At 40.3% G+C, this 16,791-nt stretch overlaps 1 protein-coding gene across 1 annotated transcript in view; it reads left to right on the top strand.

Moving 5' to 3' along the window:
• pclob (piccolo presynaptic cytomatrix protein b) overlaps positions 1-16,791 on the top strand; it is a 54,077-nt gene that overhangs the window by 4,196 nt on the left and 33,090 nt on the right. The window contains exons 4-13 of the mRNA XM_079346790.1: positions 676-1,497; positions 1,669-2,577; positions 2,780-3,703; positions 3,917-4,741; positions 4,997-5,872; positions 6,114-6,944; positions 7,239-8,072; positions 8,253-9,416; positions 9,702-10,835; positions 11,185-12,255. Coding sequence (XP_079202916.1) covers positions 676-1,497; positions 1,669-2,577; positions 2,780-3,703; positions 3,917-4,741; positions 4,997-5,872; positions 6,114-6,944; positions 7,239-8,072; positions 8,253-9,416; positions 9,702-10,835; positions 11,185-12,255 — 9,390 coding nt within the window. The remainder of the gene's footprint in view (positions 1-675; positions 1,498-1,668; positions 2,578-2,779; positions 3,704-3,916; positions 4,742-4,996; positions 5,873-6,113; positions 6,945-7,238; positions 8,073-8,252; positions 9,417-9,701; positions 10,836-11,184; positions 12,256-16,791) is intronic.

Here is a 16,791-nt window from a genome sequence, read left to right as displayed (position 1 = left end):
TTATTCATTTCCTAAATGGTTCAAATGGTTTACATGAATATGTGTAATTGCTGTAATCATTTTGCAAGTCACAAAGTTCAAGTTCAGCTGATGATAAAAGTCATGTTTTGGATTGTTTCAAACAAAATAACTGTAGCAATGGATGTTTTGTGTTTTGGGCCAATCCTTGGACTATAGCTGACAAGCTGCAAAGCCACACACAGCACATGGGGATTGTCTTCAGGGAATACCACATATAGGTTTAATGGACGTGGCTTCTTTCAGGGTATCTAAGGCACAAAGGGCTTGACACTTGACTCTGTAATTCAATGCAGTTAGTAAGTTACCTTGCCAAGGACACGTAGGACACAACTTGATCATGTGATACTGCTTCAACTGAAACAGCAGTGAACCAAGATCAGGAATACTAGATCCATCATTGCATCTGAATCACACTACAACTAATATTTGAACATTAAATTGTATAGTATAAACACCATTGTAAATACTTTAACTCGGCTTACTTATTTATAAGCTAAGTTTAGGAGTTTTAAAATTATCCATTTAACTAACTTTTTTCTGTTAGGAATGGATTAATATTTTGTTTCTTTCTTTTTTTATGTCAGGCTTTCATTGTGTACTGTTATTAGATGTTTGCATGTATAATTTGTTTTTTTTTCTATTTTTGTTTTTTAGGGAAAAGAGTGGCTTTGTCTCAATTGCCAGGTGAAACGGGCTACTGGTGAAATTGAAACTCATCAAGAGAAATCGTTGGTTGATTCATCCTTAAAAAAACCTACTCCAGCACAGCCTGTTCTACAGAAGACTTCTGCACCAGGCTCCCCTCAGAGAAAAGTATCTACTCCAGCAGCACAAGCAGTAAAGGCAGAAGCTGCTAAAGGGCCAGAAAGTTTCAAACAAGCTAGCCCAGCTCCTGTTCAGAAAACGCCACAAGAGAGCCGGAAGACAGGACCTCAGAAACAACCAGATCATCCAAGCCAAACAGGACAACAGCAGGAAAATCCTTCTCAACAAGAGACAGGAGGGTTATTTGGCATTGGCAGTCCTAAAAGTCAGAGAGATGCTGCAAAACCTACTGAGTCAATGACTGGGAAAATGTTTGGTTTTGGTTCCTCTATCTTCAGTTCTGCATCCACTATGATTTCCTCAGCAGTTCAGGATGAGCCTAAAACAACCCCACCGATTTCTCCTAAAATCTCTGCTGCAAAGGACTCCAAATCCCAAATTACCCAGAAATCAGATAAAGAAATTAAAACAGAACAACTCCACCATCCCAAGGGACCAGCAGAACCGAAAGTACAAAAACCTCTTTCAGAACCAGCAAAGAAAGATTCAGCCTCCCCTACAATTTCCATATCAGGCCAGTCTACCTGCCCTCTTTGCAAACTGCAACTCAACATGGGCTCTAAAGAGCCTTCCAACTATAAAACATGTACAGAGTGCAGAAGTACTTTCTGTAACCAATGTGGATTTAGTCCCATGCCAAACATAAAGGAGGTAAGCTCATAGTACTGCTGTTATATACAGAAAATCTACCTCAACAAGATTATCCCATTATTTTGTTTTTATCAATTATGTAATTATTGCAGTTATTTTTCAGTGAATTACATTCCATTGCACAAGAATGTTTATCTTAACTGTGCTTATTAACTGTTTGTGTTAATACAGGTCAAGGAGTGGTTATGTCTTAATTGTCAGATGCAGAGAGCACTAGGAGCATCTGAGCCTCCTGGAACTCCCATGATGAAACTACAGGCCTCACCAAACAAAGTCACAGCACCTGCCAAAGACGTAAAAAAGGAAACTTGCCAACTAGTTAAACCTGAACAGAAAGACATTCCACCAACTTCTGGATCTAAAATAAAAGACTTGTCTGTGCCAGGCTCCCCTCAGAGAAAACCAGTAACACCAGCAGAGCAGTCGATAAAATCTGAGGTCATGAAAAGTGCTGAAAATCAGAAACAAGTCAGCCCTGCACCTGGTCAGAAAACTCTGCAGAGTGGCAATACGCCAGATCCTCTGAAACAATCAGACAAGACAAATCCATCTGAACATAAGCAAAGTAATACTGCCTCAGCTAAACAAGAGGGATCTGTTGGCTTTTTTGGATCAAGCAGTCCCAAAGCTCAAATTGATTCTGCAAAGCCTTCAGAATCACTAGGTGGAAAAATGTTTGGATTTGGCTCCTCTATCTTTAGTTCTGCATCAACTATGATTAACTCAGCTGTCCAAGATGAGTCCAAAAAGACACCACCTGTTTCTCCTAAGATGCCTGCCACAAAGGCTACAAACTCACCTCCTTCTCAGAAACAAGAGCAGGAGAAGAAAGTAGAGCAAGTTCAACAGCCGAAAGCCTCTCCATTGCAACAAGCCAAGGTAGAAAAAGCTCTATCAGAGCCTCTGAAAGATGTAGCAGCTTTCCAATCTGTTTCGAAGGATGGCCAAATTACTTGTCCACTATGTAAAGTGAACCTCAACACTGGATCAAAGGAGCCTCCCAACTACAACAACTGCACTGAATGCAAGAAAACTGTTTGCAATCAATGTGGATTTAATCCAATGCCAAACGTGTCGGAGGTAATTAAAGCCAAGATGTCAATCATTTCCAAATAAAAACATACACACAAAAGGATGGAGGAAAATCATGAAAAGTTATTTATTAAATATTACTGCCTTTCTTTAAAAGGAAGACATATAGAGTATATTTCCTGACATTTAAATAAATGGATGACTGTGAAGTCAATGTTTCATGAACTAATTTTGTATTTCTTTTTTCCAGGTAAAGGAATGGCTATGTCTCAACTGTCAGATGCAGAGAGCTCTTGGGTCATCTGAACTCACAGCCCCTGTGCTGAAACCTCATAATTTAGCAAGCAAAAATCCATCATCTTCTGCAGATGAGAAAATAAATACACCTAATCAAAAGGAAACTCTTAAAAAAGAACTATTAAAATCGGATGAACCTTTAAAAATGGCAGATTCAGTGGCTGATACACTTCACAAGAAGGGGAGTTCTGCACCAGGGTCTCCAAAGAAAGCACAGCCTTCAACAGTATCATTAGCAAATAAGACTACAAAAGACTTAGAGAGTGACACACAGGACAGCCTTTCTCAGAAACCAACTTCCCAATTAGGTGAACAGAGAAAAATCCCCCCAGATGCACGGCATGAGACAGGAGGCCAGTTTAGCATTGGTGGTCCTAAAACAAAGACTGATGGTTCAAAAACAACAGAGTCTGTGTCTGGGAAGATGTTTGGCTTTGGGTCTTCCATTTTTAGCTCAGCATCCACTTTGATATCATCAGCTGTTCAGGACGACTCACGTACTACACCACCAAGCTCTCGTAAGATGTCTGCACCAGCACATGTTTCCCGAAAGATGTCCACTGTGCCCCAGATTTCTCCAAAAAGTACACCATCAGTTTCTCCCAAAATGTCCCCTGCAAAAGATCCAAAATCTCAAATTCAGAAGGCAGAGCAGGAGAAAAAACTAGTGGAATCTGAGCAGAGCAAAAAAGACAAATCACAGCCCCCAAATGCCACAACAACTACCCAAGCACAACCTAATCCAGCCCAGACCTGTCCGCTGTGCAAGGTTGAGCTGAACTTCGGTTCCAAGGCATCTCCAAACTACAACGCCTGCACAGAATGCAAGACCACTGTCTGTATCCAGTGTGGATTTAACCCAATGCCTACAGGAGAAGTAAATGAAATTATTTTTTACCGTATTGGACCAAAAGAACTATGTCTTTATATACTGTATACATCTGCAATAAATGTGTGGTAATAGAATTTGTAAACTTTTTTAAATGATCTTATTCATTTTGTCTTCATTTTTTTTTAAATAAATGCTATATTTGTCATCAATTTCGGCTATCCCACAGTAATACATAACAAGCTGTCACCTGTGTTTTAGGTCAAAGAATGGCTATGTCTGAACTGTCAGATGAAAAGAGCAGTTGAAGCATCTGAGCCTCAAGGGCCTCCCAAAATAAAGGATACTTCCAAACCAACTACAACACAAAAGACAGACAGTCCGGAAAATGCTCAACTAAAGAAGGGGACCTCAGAACCAGTGTCACCACAAAGAAAACAATCTACAGCATCAGCAGCTACTACTTTACCAGTGAAACAAGAAAGTCCAGCCACAGTTCATAAAGTACAAGAAGATAAAACAAAGACAGGTCCAAAGAAGCAACTAGATCAAGGAAGCATAGCTCAACGCAAACACAGTAATGGCACAACTGGGACACAGCAAGACTCAGGAGGTCTCTTTGGCTTTGGTGGTCTGAAAACTCAACCTGATGCCACAAAACCTGCAGAATCAGTTACTGGGAAGATGTTTGGCTTTGGTTCTTCTATCTTTAGTTCTGCATCTACTTTGATAACTTCAGCAGTTGACCAGCCCAAAACTACTCCACCAGTTTCTCCCAAAATGTCTCCTGCAAGAGATGTGAAGTCTCATGATGCTCAGAAGCTTGAGCAGCATAAGAAATCAGAGCACTCCCAGCAGACAAGAACAACTCCATCAGGACAGGTCAAAGTTGACCAGGCTTCATCAGCATCTTCAAAGGCAACAGAAGCCTCTCAAGTACCAGTCAAACCAGGCCAATCTAACTGTCCACTCTGTAAGGCTGAACTCAATACCGGTTCCAAGGATCTACCAAACTATAATACCTGCACTGAATGCAAGAGCACTGTCTGTAACCAATGTGGATTTACCCCAATGCCTGCAAGAGAGGTAGGTTAAGCAAAACATAGATACCTTTTGTAACAAAAGAAAATAATACTTTATATATTGTTAATGTATCTACTAAATTGCAGTGAACACATTCACATGAAATACTTTTTTTAAAAGTCTGTAAGCTTTTTACAATTGCCTTACTGATCTTTAGTGTGGTTTAAATGAATCTGTTATTTTGCAAATTTGGATTGTTATGAGCTGCTTTGGTTTGCAACTCAAAAGCAAAACATAACCATATTTCTGTCATTTTAGGTGAAAGAATGGTTATGTCTGAACTGTCAGATGAAAAGAGCAGTTGAAGCATCTGAGCCTCAAGGGCCTCCCAAAATGAAGTCTCAAAAATCTCCCAACAAAGTTTCTTCACCTTCTGCTATCCAATTAAAGGATACTTCCAAACCAACTACAACACAAAAGACAGACAGTCCGGAAAGTGCTCAACTAAAAAAGGAGACCTCAGAACCAGTGTCACCACAGAGAAAACAATCTACAGCATCAGCAGCTACTACTTTACCAGTGAAACAAGAAAGTGCAACAACAGATCATAAAATACCAGAAGAAAAAACAAATACAGGTCCAAAGAAGGCACCAGAACAAGGAAGCATAGCTCAACGCAAACACAGTAATACCACAGCAGGGACACAGCAAGACTCGGGAGGCCTCTTTGGCTTTGGTGGTCCTAAAACTCAACCTGATGCCACAAAACCTGCAGAATCAGTTACTGGGAAGATGTTTGGCTTTGGTTCTTCTATCTTTAGTTCTGCATCTACTTTGATAACTTCAGCAGTTGACCAGCCCAAAACTACTCCACCAGTTTCTCCCAAAATGTCTCCTGCAAGAGATGTGAAGTCTCATGATGCTCAGAAGCTTGAGCAGCATAAGAAAGCAGAGCACTCCCAGCAGACAAGAACAACTCCATCAGGACAGGTCAAAGTTGACCAGGCTTCATCAGCATCTTCAAAGGCAACAGAAGCCTCTCAAGTACCAGTCAAACCAGGCCAATCTAACTGTCCACTCTGTAAGGCTGAACTCAATACCGGTTCCAAGGATCTACCAAACTATAATACCTGCACTGAATGCAAGAGCACTGTCTGTAACCAATGTGGATTTACCCCAATGCCTGCAAGAGAGGTAGGTTAAGAAAAACATAGATACCTTTTGTAACAAAAGAAAATAATACACTATACATTGTTAATGTATCTACTAAATTGCAGTGAACACATTCATATGAAATACTTTTTTTAAAAGTCTGTAAGCTTTTTACAATTACCTTACTGATCTTTAGTGTGGTTTAAATGAATCTGTTGTTTTGCATATTTGGATTGGATTGTTATGAGCTGCATGACATAACCATAACATTTTTTTATTTTAGGTCAAAGAGTGGCTATGTCTGAACTGTCAGGTGAAAAGAGCAGTTGAAGCATCTGAGCCTCCAGGGCCTCAAACAGCTCTTGGTAAAGTTCCTTCACCTGTGGCAGACCAGTTGAAGGACTCTTCCCAAACGATTACAACTCAAAAGACAGAAATCTCTGAACCAGTGTTATCACAGAGGAAGCCGTCTATAGTTTCTGTGCCAGCAGGCAAACCTGAGGCTGCAACTTTACCACCAAAACAGGACAGCCCAGCACCTGATCACAAAAATGCACAAGACAAGCAGAGAGAGCCACTAAAAGAAGAAACACAAAGAGAACATAAACAGAGTAGCACAATCACTGCTACACAGCAAGAATCAAGAGGTTTCTTTGGTTTAGGTGGCGGTAAAACACAACCAGATGCTCAAAAGCCTGCAGAGTCAGTTACCGGGAAGATGTTTGGCTTTGGTTCTTCTATCTTAAGCTCTGCATCTACTTTGATAACCTCAGCTGATGACCAACCCAAAACTACTCCACCAGTCTCTCCCAAAATTTCTCCTGCAAGAGATGTGAAGTCTCATGATACTCAGAAGCTTGAGCAGCAGACAAAAGCAGAGCAGACCAGGACAACTCCATCAGAAAGGGTTGAGGTTGTCAAAGCTCCATCAGAGTCTTCACAGGCTATAGAAGCTTCCCAAGTACCTATCAAACCAGGCCAGTCTACCTGTCCACTCTGTAAGGTTGAACTCAATATCGGTTCCAAGGATCTCCCAAACTACAGTTGCTGCACTGATTGCAAGAACACTGTCTGTAAGCAGTGTGGATTTAACCCTAGTCCAAATGACACAACGGTAAGGATGAGACCATTTACATTTTACGTATTATTGACCATAATTATATCTAAACATTCAAGTTCTGTTCAGTTCTAAATGTTCTGAAATTGTGCATGCCTTGTTTTTATGTGATAATTAATCCAATTACTTTCCAATTAGTTTCTCTTACCACACATACACACACACACACACAGTATATAATATAGCATGACTATTCTGATTGCAATACACAAATAAAATCAAAGATTATCAATACACAAAATATCTAAAAGTGTAAAGTAAGTGTAAAATGACATTCCTTATTTCCTTTAGGCGAAGGAGTGGTTATGTCTCACCTGCCAGATGCATCGGGCTCTAGGAGACTCAATGTCTCAAAATATAGCTCCCACCAACTCTCCAATACCTGCAAACCCCCAAAAGAAAGAAATCGCCGGCCCAACTGAGCCTGAAAAGAAAGGGCCACCAGCAAGAGACTCATCTCAAAGGAAACCATCTGTACCAGCACAGCAAGATACAGTTGAGACTGCTAAAGAGCATGGAGGTCCAAAACAGCTCAGCCCAGATCCTTCTCAAAAAAGGCCAGTGGAGCCCCAAAAAACACCTGGTCCAAACAAATTATTTGAACAGCCAAGGCAAGCTCAACGTAAACAGAGTATTGCCTCAGAAGTGAATTCGCAAGAAGCTGGAAACTTCTTTGGGTTTAGTTCTAGTAAATCTCCACCCGATGCTGTAAAACAAGCAGAGTCAGTAACCGGTAAGATGTTTGGCTTTGGTTCTTCTATCTTTAGTTCTGCATCTACTTTGATAACCTCAGCTGTTGACCAGCCCAAAACTACTCCACCAGTTTCTCCCAAGATGTCGCCTGCAAAAGAGATTAAATCCCCTGCTGCCCAGAAAGACGAACAGAAGAAGCCAGAAGAACCTAAGAAAACACCTCAAAAAGTCCAGGCAAAAGAGGACAAAGCACCATCAAAGACATCAGTAGTCCCCCAAGCAACTGCCAAACAAGGCTTGTCAACCTGTCCAATCTGTAAGCTTGAACTCAACATTGGGTCCAAGGATCTTCCTAACTACAATACCTGCACAGAATGCAAAAACACTGTCTGTAACCAGTGTGGATTTAACCCCATGCTAAATGTGTCAGATGTAAGTGAGATTCACTATGCATGTGTAATTATGTTGCAAATTACTTGATAAAACTATATTATACTATTTTAAAAAGGAATGGCATTTTTATCTAAAATAAAATGTTACATTTGTGTCGAACTGTTCATCAATGACTTATCTAAAATATGCCTACTCAAACAGTGTGTGTTCTTCCCACAGGTGAAGGAGTGGTTGTGTCTCAATTGCCAGATGAAAAGGGCTCTTGCAGCTTCTGAATCATTAGAGCCTCCAATGATGAAACCTAAGGTGTCACCGAACAAAGTATCCTCAACTGCTGATGCTCATAAAGATGCACCTGCACATCAAAAGAAAGAGATTAGTTCTGCACAAACAATTGTGCCTGACAAAATCCAGGTCAGTCCATCACTAGGTACCCAGGAAAATCAAGAAGAAACTCTATCCACATGTCCAATGGATGGTACTCAAACAACTACCACTGAGAAGCTTGTTGCAAAAGATTTCCAAGATACTGTTTCGGCACCAACAAACAATGAAGCTGTTACAAGGGATACAAAGGCTCTTGTAATTCCCACCTCCCAGGCAGTTCCTGGTAAAGAGAAAACTGCTGTGGTTTCAGACTTGAATAAACCACTGCCTGCTAAAACTCCTACAGTCACCATGGAAATGAAAGATGAAAAATCTGTCATAGTGCAAAAATCTGTTGAACAACTGATCACATCAAATGAGAAAGTCCAGTCGCAACAAACATTAAGCAAGGAATCAAATGCTGCAGAAAAATCACTCGCCAAATCTGCTCCTCCATCAACACTGCCAGAAAATCAAGATTCAGGAGGTTTCTTTGGCTTTGGCAGTCCTAAATCTCAGAGAGCTTCCTCAAAAACAACTGACGCAGTTACTGAAAAGATGTTGGGATTTGGTTCATCCCTCTTTAGCTCAGCATCCAGTTTGATTACATCTTCAGTTCAGGAGGAGTCCCGCACAACACCACCAAGCTCCCGCAAAATGTCTGCTCCAGCTCAAGTTTCTGATAAAGTGTTAGCATCACAGAAGTTCAGCCCTCCTGTTTCTCCCAGGATAACTTTAGCAAAAGGAAAATCGTCTGCTCCTGAGGTACCAAATCTGGAAAAGATACCTAACCAATCTCAGCAGGCCAAGGCTCCTTCATCAGAAAAGGAAAAAGTGAACGATGTTCCAGCAGAAGCCTACCAAGCCACTCCCAAAGTGGACCAGTCTGTTTGCCCACTCTGTAAGACAGTACTGAATATGGGCTCTAAGGATCTTCCCAACTACAACACATGCACTGAATGCAAATCCACTGTCTGCAGTAAATGTGGATTTAATCCTATGCCAAATGCAACAGAGGTAATTAAGTTACTAAATACAAATCTTAATTTTGAAACAATTTCTTTAGTCAGTATCATTGTCTACAAAAATATAAATAACTTTTCTTTTCAACTACATTTTGTTTGGATTTTTTTTTTTCAAATATGAAGGACTGTTAAATTGATTAAATATAATCATTTTTTCCTGAAAGACATATTGTAAATTGTACAACTGCACATTTATTTTGAACAGTATATTAAAGGGCTGTCTTGCATAAAATTTAAATGCAAAAATCGTTATTCATTGTATGCTTTTATTCTTCAGCAGAAGGAATGGCTTTGTCTCAACTGCCAGATGCAAAGAGCCCTAGGAGCTTCTGAACCACCAGGTCTCCCCATGATAAAGCCCCAACCCTTACCAAGCAAAGAGCTCCCTGCCAACACTCAGCAGAAAGAAACACCCAAGTCAATTTCTCAAGATGACATCCCTAAACCTGCTGCAACCTTAACTGAGATCATCAATGTAGCACAGACCAAAGAAACAACAATGTCAGCCCTTAAAGAATTAACAAAGACAGAGGCCCCTCCAGTGGTTCCATTGTCAGACAAAGCTGTTCCATCCACTATAATAAAGACTGACGTCTCACAAACCCCTTCTACAGAAACAACCAAAGGAAAGCCTGGTGCGCTGCAGAAGCAACCCCCTAAAGCTCTGACTTCTATTGCTAAGTCTATTCCTCAAATAGATCCAAAGGCAGGACAGCCAACACAACAAAAGCTGCCGCAAAATGTGACTTTGATTGCCCAGTCTGCTCCTCCACCTGTTCGAGACATGGGAAAGTTACCCTCACAACAACCTGCAAAGGCTGGTACCTCTCCAGCAAAGTCTGTACCACCACCAGCTCAGTCTGCAAAACCAGAGTCAGGAGGCTTCTTTGGCTTTGGTGGTCCTAAAACAACACCATCTGCAGTAAAGCCTGCTGAGTCGGTGACTGGAAAGATGTTTGGCTTTGGGTCGTCTTTCTTAAGCTCTGCCTCCACTTTAATAACCTCTGCTGTCCAGGATGAACCAAAAAATACACCACCATCTCCACGTAAAATGTCAGCTGCAGCCCATGTTTCTCCAAAAGCTACACCACCAGCATCTCCTAAAAAGCTGTCTGTAGAGAATATCAAGCCACCTGCTTTTCAGACACCTCAGGAGAAGAAACCAGAAGAGCTGCAACAGAAGAAAATTCCTTCAATAGAACAAGACAAAGTAATAAAGGTTTCTCAAGAGCCACCCAGCGCACCTATAGAGAGCCAAGTTGCTCCCAAGGCAGAGCTATCCGTCTGTCCACTCTGTAAAGTTAAACTCAACAAGGGCTCTAACGATCCTCCGAACTACAACACCTGCACAAAGTGCAAAACAAATGTCTGCAGCCAATGTGGATTTAATCCCATGCCAAATGTGGCAGAGGTAAAAAAAACTTGCTGTACAACAAATCTACTGTTAAACTGTATTTTATATGACGTAACAATTTAGGTTGGCAATTAAAATAGCTTCTTCACATACATCCTCATAGATAATTTCATTTAAAATATATATATTGAGAATAAGCTTTTTCTATCTTTACACTAATTATGTTTAAGCTTATATGAAAGAAAATGCAAAAACACAGACACAGAGATGGCAGAAGTAACAAATATTTGACACAGCTAATTTAAACAAATTAAAGTGTCCCTTAAAATATTAAATCCTTGGTTTATAAATCGTAAACACATGTAATTCACCAATAATTTATATTTTTCATTATTCTTTTTTTCAGGTAAATGAATGGCTTTGTCTCAACTGCCAGATGCAAAGAGCTCTAGAGGCACCTGAGCCTGCTGGACGCCCTGTATTGAAACCGCAACATTCCCCAGGCAAGGGTCTTACACCTGGCTCTGAACAGACAGATAAACCTGCAGTAATCCAGAAGGAAAAGCCTTCAGAGTCAACAGTAGTCAAAAAGGAAATCCCTCAGGCAACATCACAAACAGGGGAAACCCCCAAAGCAGAGGCTAATTTGCCAACTGCAGTTACAAGGACAGACCCACCAGGACAAGACTCCTTGCAAAAGACACAGATCCTTTCAAGTACTGAGAAAAGACGTGACCAGGATGTGGCTAGCCAGCAGAACAAGTTGGAAGAAAAGGCTCCAAAGGAACCGCCTCCTCAAACTACTGTGCCAGTAATCAAGGAAGGTCCTACAAAACAAGAAGTTGGAAAATTGCCACAACAGCCCTTAAGGTCTGCTACACCTCCTGCCAAATCTGCAACACAAGCAGCTCAGCCTGCTAAACAGCAAGAATCAGGAGGCCTCTTTGGCTTTGGTGGTCCTAAAACTCAACCTGCTGCTGCAAAGACATCTGAGTCGGTGACTGGGAAGATGTTTGGTTTTGGTTCGTCTCTCTTCAGCTCTGCGTCTACGTTGATTACATCAGCTGTTCAGGACGAACCTAAATCTACCCCACCAACGCCGCGTAAGATGTCAATTACAACCCAAGGCTCTCCTAAATCAACCCCACCTACGCCGCGTAAGATGTCAATTGCAACTCAAGGCTCTCCTAAAACTACACCTCCATCTTCTCCCAAGATGCCCTCTGTAAAGGAAACCTTACCAAAAAAATCAGAACCACCTCAAAAAGCCAAGCTTAATGAACAGGCCGAAGACGTAAAAGTTTCATATATGGAAGTGAAACAAGTTGCTCCTAAAGCTCGTCTGTCCACTTGTCCTCTTTGTAAACTAGAACTCAACATTGGCTCCAAAGACCCTCCAAATTATGACACCTGCACTGAATGCAAGAACACTGTGTGCAGTCTTTGTGGATTTAACCCCATGCCTCATACATCAGCAGTAAGTGATATACATTTTTTCACTTTTGTTTTCAACATGAAATGTAGCATAAAGGCTATTGTGTTCTTTATCTGCCCTTTAATATTGTAAGTCACATTTACATCTTAGCATATAAATGACAATAGATTTTTAACGGCTTTCAAAGAGTACTAGTTTTTATTTATTGAAAGGCACATTTTTTGTATAAGTGAATTAACATAAATACCTTTCTTTACGATTGATTGGAAACTCTTGGACAGTCAAGCAGAACGTGGGAGCAGCACAATTTATAGGCTTTTATAGTTATAATTTCTTCTTTCTTATTTAAAAGGCTGGATTGGCAGCATTTATCCAAGGAAATAGCCAGCAATAGATTGAATTAAAGTTCATTATTTATTAAACTTTCTTTTCAGAGACCATAAATAGTATACAAAGGAGGAATAGTAATTCAGGTTGCCTGAAACTATGTTTGGACTTCGACTTTGAAAATAAGTCTGTCTGTTGTTTTAGTATTGACATACTAATTGGGGTTGTAAAACAACATAGATACTTCAGTGACCTGAGACATTACATAACTGCTCATGAGAGGAGTGCATCAGCAGACGGGCAGCACTGAAAATGTATTAAAGTGATTGAAAGTTGTGCAACAGCATTAGTGAGATAGGATCTGCTGCTATAGCAGACCAGGAGATCTCCACCCCCTGAGAGATCTGAGATGTCAGAGCCCCGTGATATGCCAATAAGTAGAGGTGACAAGGATTTGGTCCAGTACAGCACAGCACAGTTTAGTACATTAGAGCAGCAGACTTTTCCTATCAGGCCATCTGCTCTCTCACAGAACAGTGACTCCATCTAATTTGACTATTTTCCCATCATTTTATGTGGGTGGCAGTAGTTTGTGTGTACCTGTGCATTTGTAATGTACACCATTGTTAAATGCAAGGCTGTGAGACCATAACTTTCTATTTCCTTATTGTTATTTATTTACTGTTGATGCCTTAAACATGTGTAGGTTTGTTCAGCAATTCAATGAATTTCTTTGAATACTTTCTATAAAAGACCAGGTGTTTCTTATAGACAGTTAAGAATATGACTCTCTTTTCTCTATTGACTCTTAGTTAACCAAGAACATCTCCCTGGTGATTGAGTAAATGTCAGAAATATTTTTCTTTTTGTTTACTGCTGCATTCACTCTCATTTCCCAGACACAGATTACCTCAGTCCAAATGGTGCGTTGTTATGGAAAAATAACACAGAAAGAGATTTGCCTGTTATGTAATTGACACTTCTCACGTTTTTCATGGACACCAGAGAGGGGGATGAGCCTTAGGGTAGACTTCTGATGGGGGAAGGGACAAACATGGATGATTGCTGCTGTGTACAGTGCATCATAGATCTATGCCTCTAAACAGCTGAGAAGAACAGAAATAGCTTTGCTTAAACGTGTTAAGAATGAGTCGCAATACTTGTGCTGCCCTGCTTTATCCAAAGGTTCTATGGCTGCCAGTTCTCTGTCATGATTGTTTGTGGCTTATAGCCAGACATACAGAAAAGAGCTTGTGTGTTTTAAAAGCAGAGCGACCACTTTGGGCAAAGTGAGCTCTAGCTATATCCATTTTTTTCTTTTGCCTGTTCTGCTTGAGCTGATACTATCAAAGGACTGTGAGTGACTCTTGTCTATTAAGTAGGGCACACGTGTGTCCTGCTTTGGCAGCTTGAGCTTGTGTGTGACAAACATGACAGTATGAAATCTTTTTCCTCAGTATTTTTTGGAAAGTTTCTTTGTGGCCATATATTACTTTTTCAAAATAATTCTCTTGAATTATTACAATTAATCACAGGTAAAATCATTGATAATCATATTGCAGAGCTTGCAAAAATACTTATTTTCGACAAGATGCATTGTGAATGAAACACAGGCCAAGCAGAGGCTACCTTAAAACAACAATGCAGTGCTTGAATTATTTTCATTGCAATCAACATTTTTATTGTCTTTACATATATAAAATATAACCAATGATAACCAATTGATGCTCCCTGGTGCTCCTAGTGAAAGTGTTGAAAATAGTTACTCTGAAGACAGAGCCAGCATTGCTTACGTCCTGCTTCTATTTGAAAGGTCACATATTATACTTCACCATGTTTTTCTTACACTGTGTCTTGCCTGTCTATCAACCTCTAAATTGTGGAAACAAGTCTATTCTCTCCATTTTTTGCTTGCTCCACTTTTCATTAAAAAAGTGCTTAAACAGGCCATATGGAGATGTTCACTTTGTGACATCACAAAGGGCAGTAACCCTCACCCAGGTGGGTGCCACTCCCAGAGTTTGTTTTTTGTTCTGCACTCCAAGTTTGCCTTCTCAATGCAAATATTAGGGTATTGTATAAGAAAGCCTAAGCCACCCAAGCTATTCCAGAGGGGCATTGTCAGACATAGCTGTTTTAGAAGTTTCTCATTGCACATAATTGTATTCTTCGATTTATATTCCCATGGAAGACAATTATGACCTTATAATTTAATTGAAGCTTGTAACACATACCCAAAGCTAAAATGATTGCTCTGATAGTGAGGATTCATGATCCTATTTTAATTATCAGGAACGATTATCAGGACCTTACCTTTAAGGTCAGCTCTGTTAATTTAACTTCTACTGTCTTTCCAGACCCGCCATCTCACATTTACAGATTTTCCCATTGTATTATTGCCATCAAAAGAAGGTTTCCTGATTTGCTATTTGAAGGGTTGTAAAATTCAGTTGCTGTATTTTATTTTCCTTTGGAATAAAGCACTCTGCTTATTACAAATTAGTAGATCAACGTTCTCTATTATCAAGGGGCTTGATTGATAAAGAGTCCTGTTCTGGAGGGGCTTCTGAAAGCCAAGTGTATTTGCCAGCAACAGCTTGTGCCAAGGTCATCTGCCAAAAAAATCAATAAGAAACTTGCCTTCTCCAGTATCAATAGCAGGGAGGCACAGAAGAGAGTCTAGGAAGTAGTGGTGTCGTCTGCAGCCCTGACGCTAAAAATCAGTTTAGCTTTAATAAAATGTATATATCAGAACCACCCAGTTACTTGTGTTTAACAGTATATAGAAGTGTGAGTTTCTGCAAGTACCGGTAATACAGAAATTATTGCATTAAATCTTTAGGTTGGAAATGCTGGAGTGGCAGAGCTTCTCCGTTAAGATCAGTTTGATAGATGAGTGTGCACTTTTTGTTACCTTGATTTACAATGGTGTTGTTGAAGTGCACAACGGTTATACCTTATTCTAATGACAAAGAAGAATTACACATTTTGCCCGATAGCCATAATGCAAGATGGGATTAGCCATTCTTGTATGTGGGGATGTGTACAAAACACACAAATTGTAAATACCGGATAAAAATAGCATGTTGAAAAAAGTATTTTGCTGTGGATAAAAAGGACACTGGGTAATTTTTTAAAGAGCTCTGCAGATCCAGTCTGATGCAGAATGCCTGTGTGTCAAGAGCATAATTTCCTGACTGCAGTCATTGGGAAGGTCTGGTAATCCAGCTTCAAGGCTAATCATAAGAAGCAGCCTCTCCCACGGATCTGTGCCTGGGGCTGTAACTCTTTTAAAACATATTTAATTAGACAAAAGGATGATGGCCACTTTCCAGACCCTGTGGCTCTGAGTCATTGCTCTTAGACTGTGTTGCCATGAGGCACTGTTGGCGCTTAAGGGTAATGTGATGGGATTAGTCCTTGTTTGTTGACTTAGATGTTTTTTGAAGTCTGATTTTAAAAAGGCAGGTTAAATCAGATGCAAGGCTGGTGAAGTTTTGAAGTGTAAATGTATAATTTTAGCTGATTTATTTCGCATTAATTCAGAGTTTGAATACACAATACAGAGGCAACCATTTGTTTGCATAGTAATGCAAATACTCAGTCCTTCCCTTGGTTAAAATGGCTTGGACCTGTGTGATACCAGCACCTGGAGAGGTGTGGGGCCAGGGCCATATGTAGTTTGCAGAAGAAGGAGAAAACAGTAGACCAGGAGAAACACTCATGGATGCACAGCCATGGCTCAGCCATCTGTGAACACTGCCGTTTGATCATTTTCCCGACAGCTCTTTTCAAGTTAGCAGCAGAATAGTAGGCAATAGGCCACCAGTTCTGATTTAAATTGGATTTGCAATTTTTTTTTCTGACAATCCTAATCCTATGAACATTCTCTATGTCATATGTCAATTGTCACTAAATAAAATTAGTAATTAAAAATTCATGTGCTCTGAAAAAGAAATGTAAAAAATCTGTCATCTATAGCAGTTGTACACACGTAAAAACTTTGACCAATGTCGGCACTTGAACACGTTTTATTAAATCAATCAAGCGTCTCTAGCCCATGCATGAGACCACACTCGAAGCATTAGCTAAAATCCGCTTCCAGACCAATGGTGCTAGTGCATGTAAGTGAGGGGTGCCGCTTTTGAGGGAACACAGAGGGGAGGGGGTGGGTGAATACAGAGAACGGAGAGGATGCTACTTTCAAAATCATGCTAGTTTTCGAAGATTACCTACCCTGCCTTTAAATTA

Source organism: Symphodus melops, assembly GCF_947650265.1.
Source record: "Symphodus melops genome assembly, chromosome: 6".
Lineage (NCBI taxonomy): Eukaryota > Metazoa > Chordata > Actinopteri > Labriformes > Labridae > Symphodus > Symphodus melops.
Note: the sequence above shows the minus strand (reverse complement) of the source record. Positions and strands in the feature narration are given on the sequence as shown.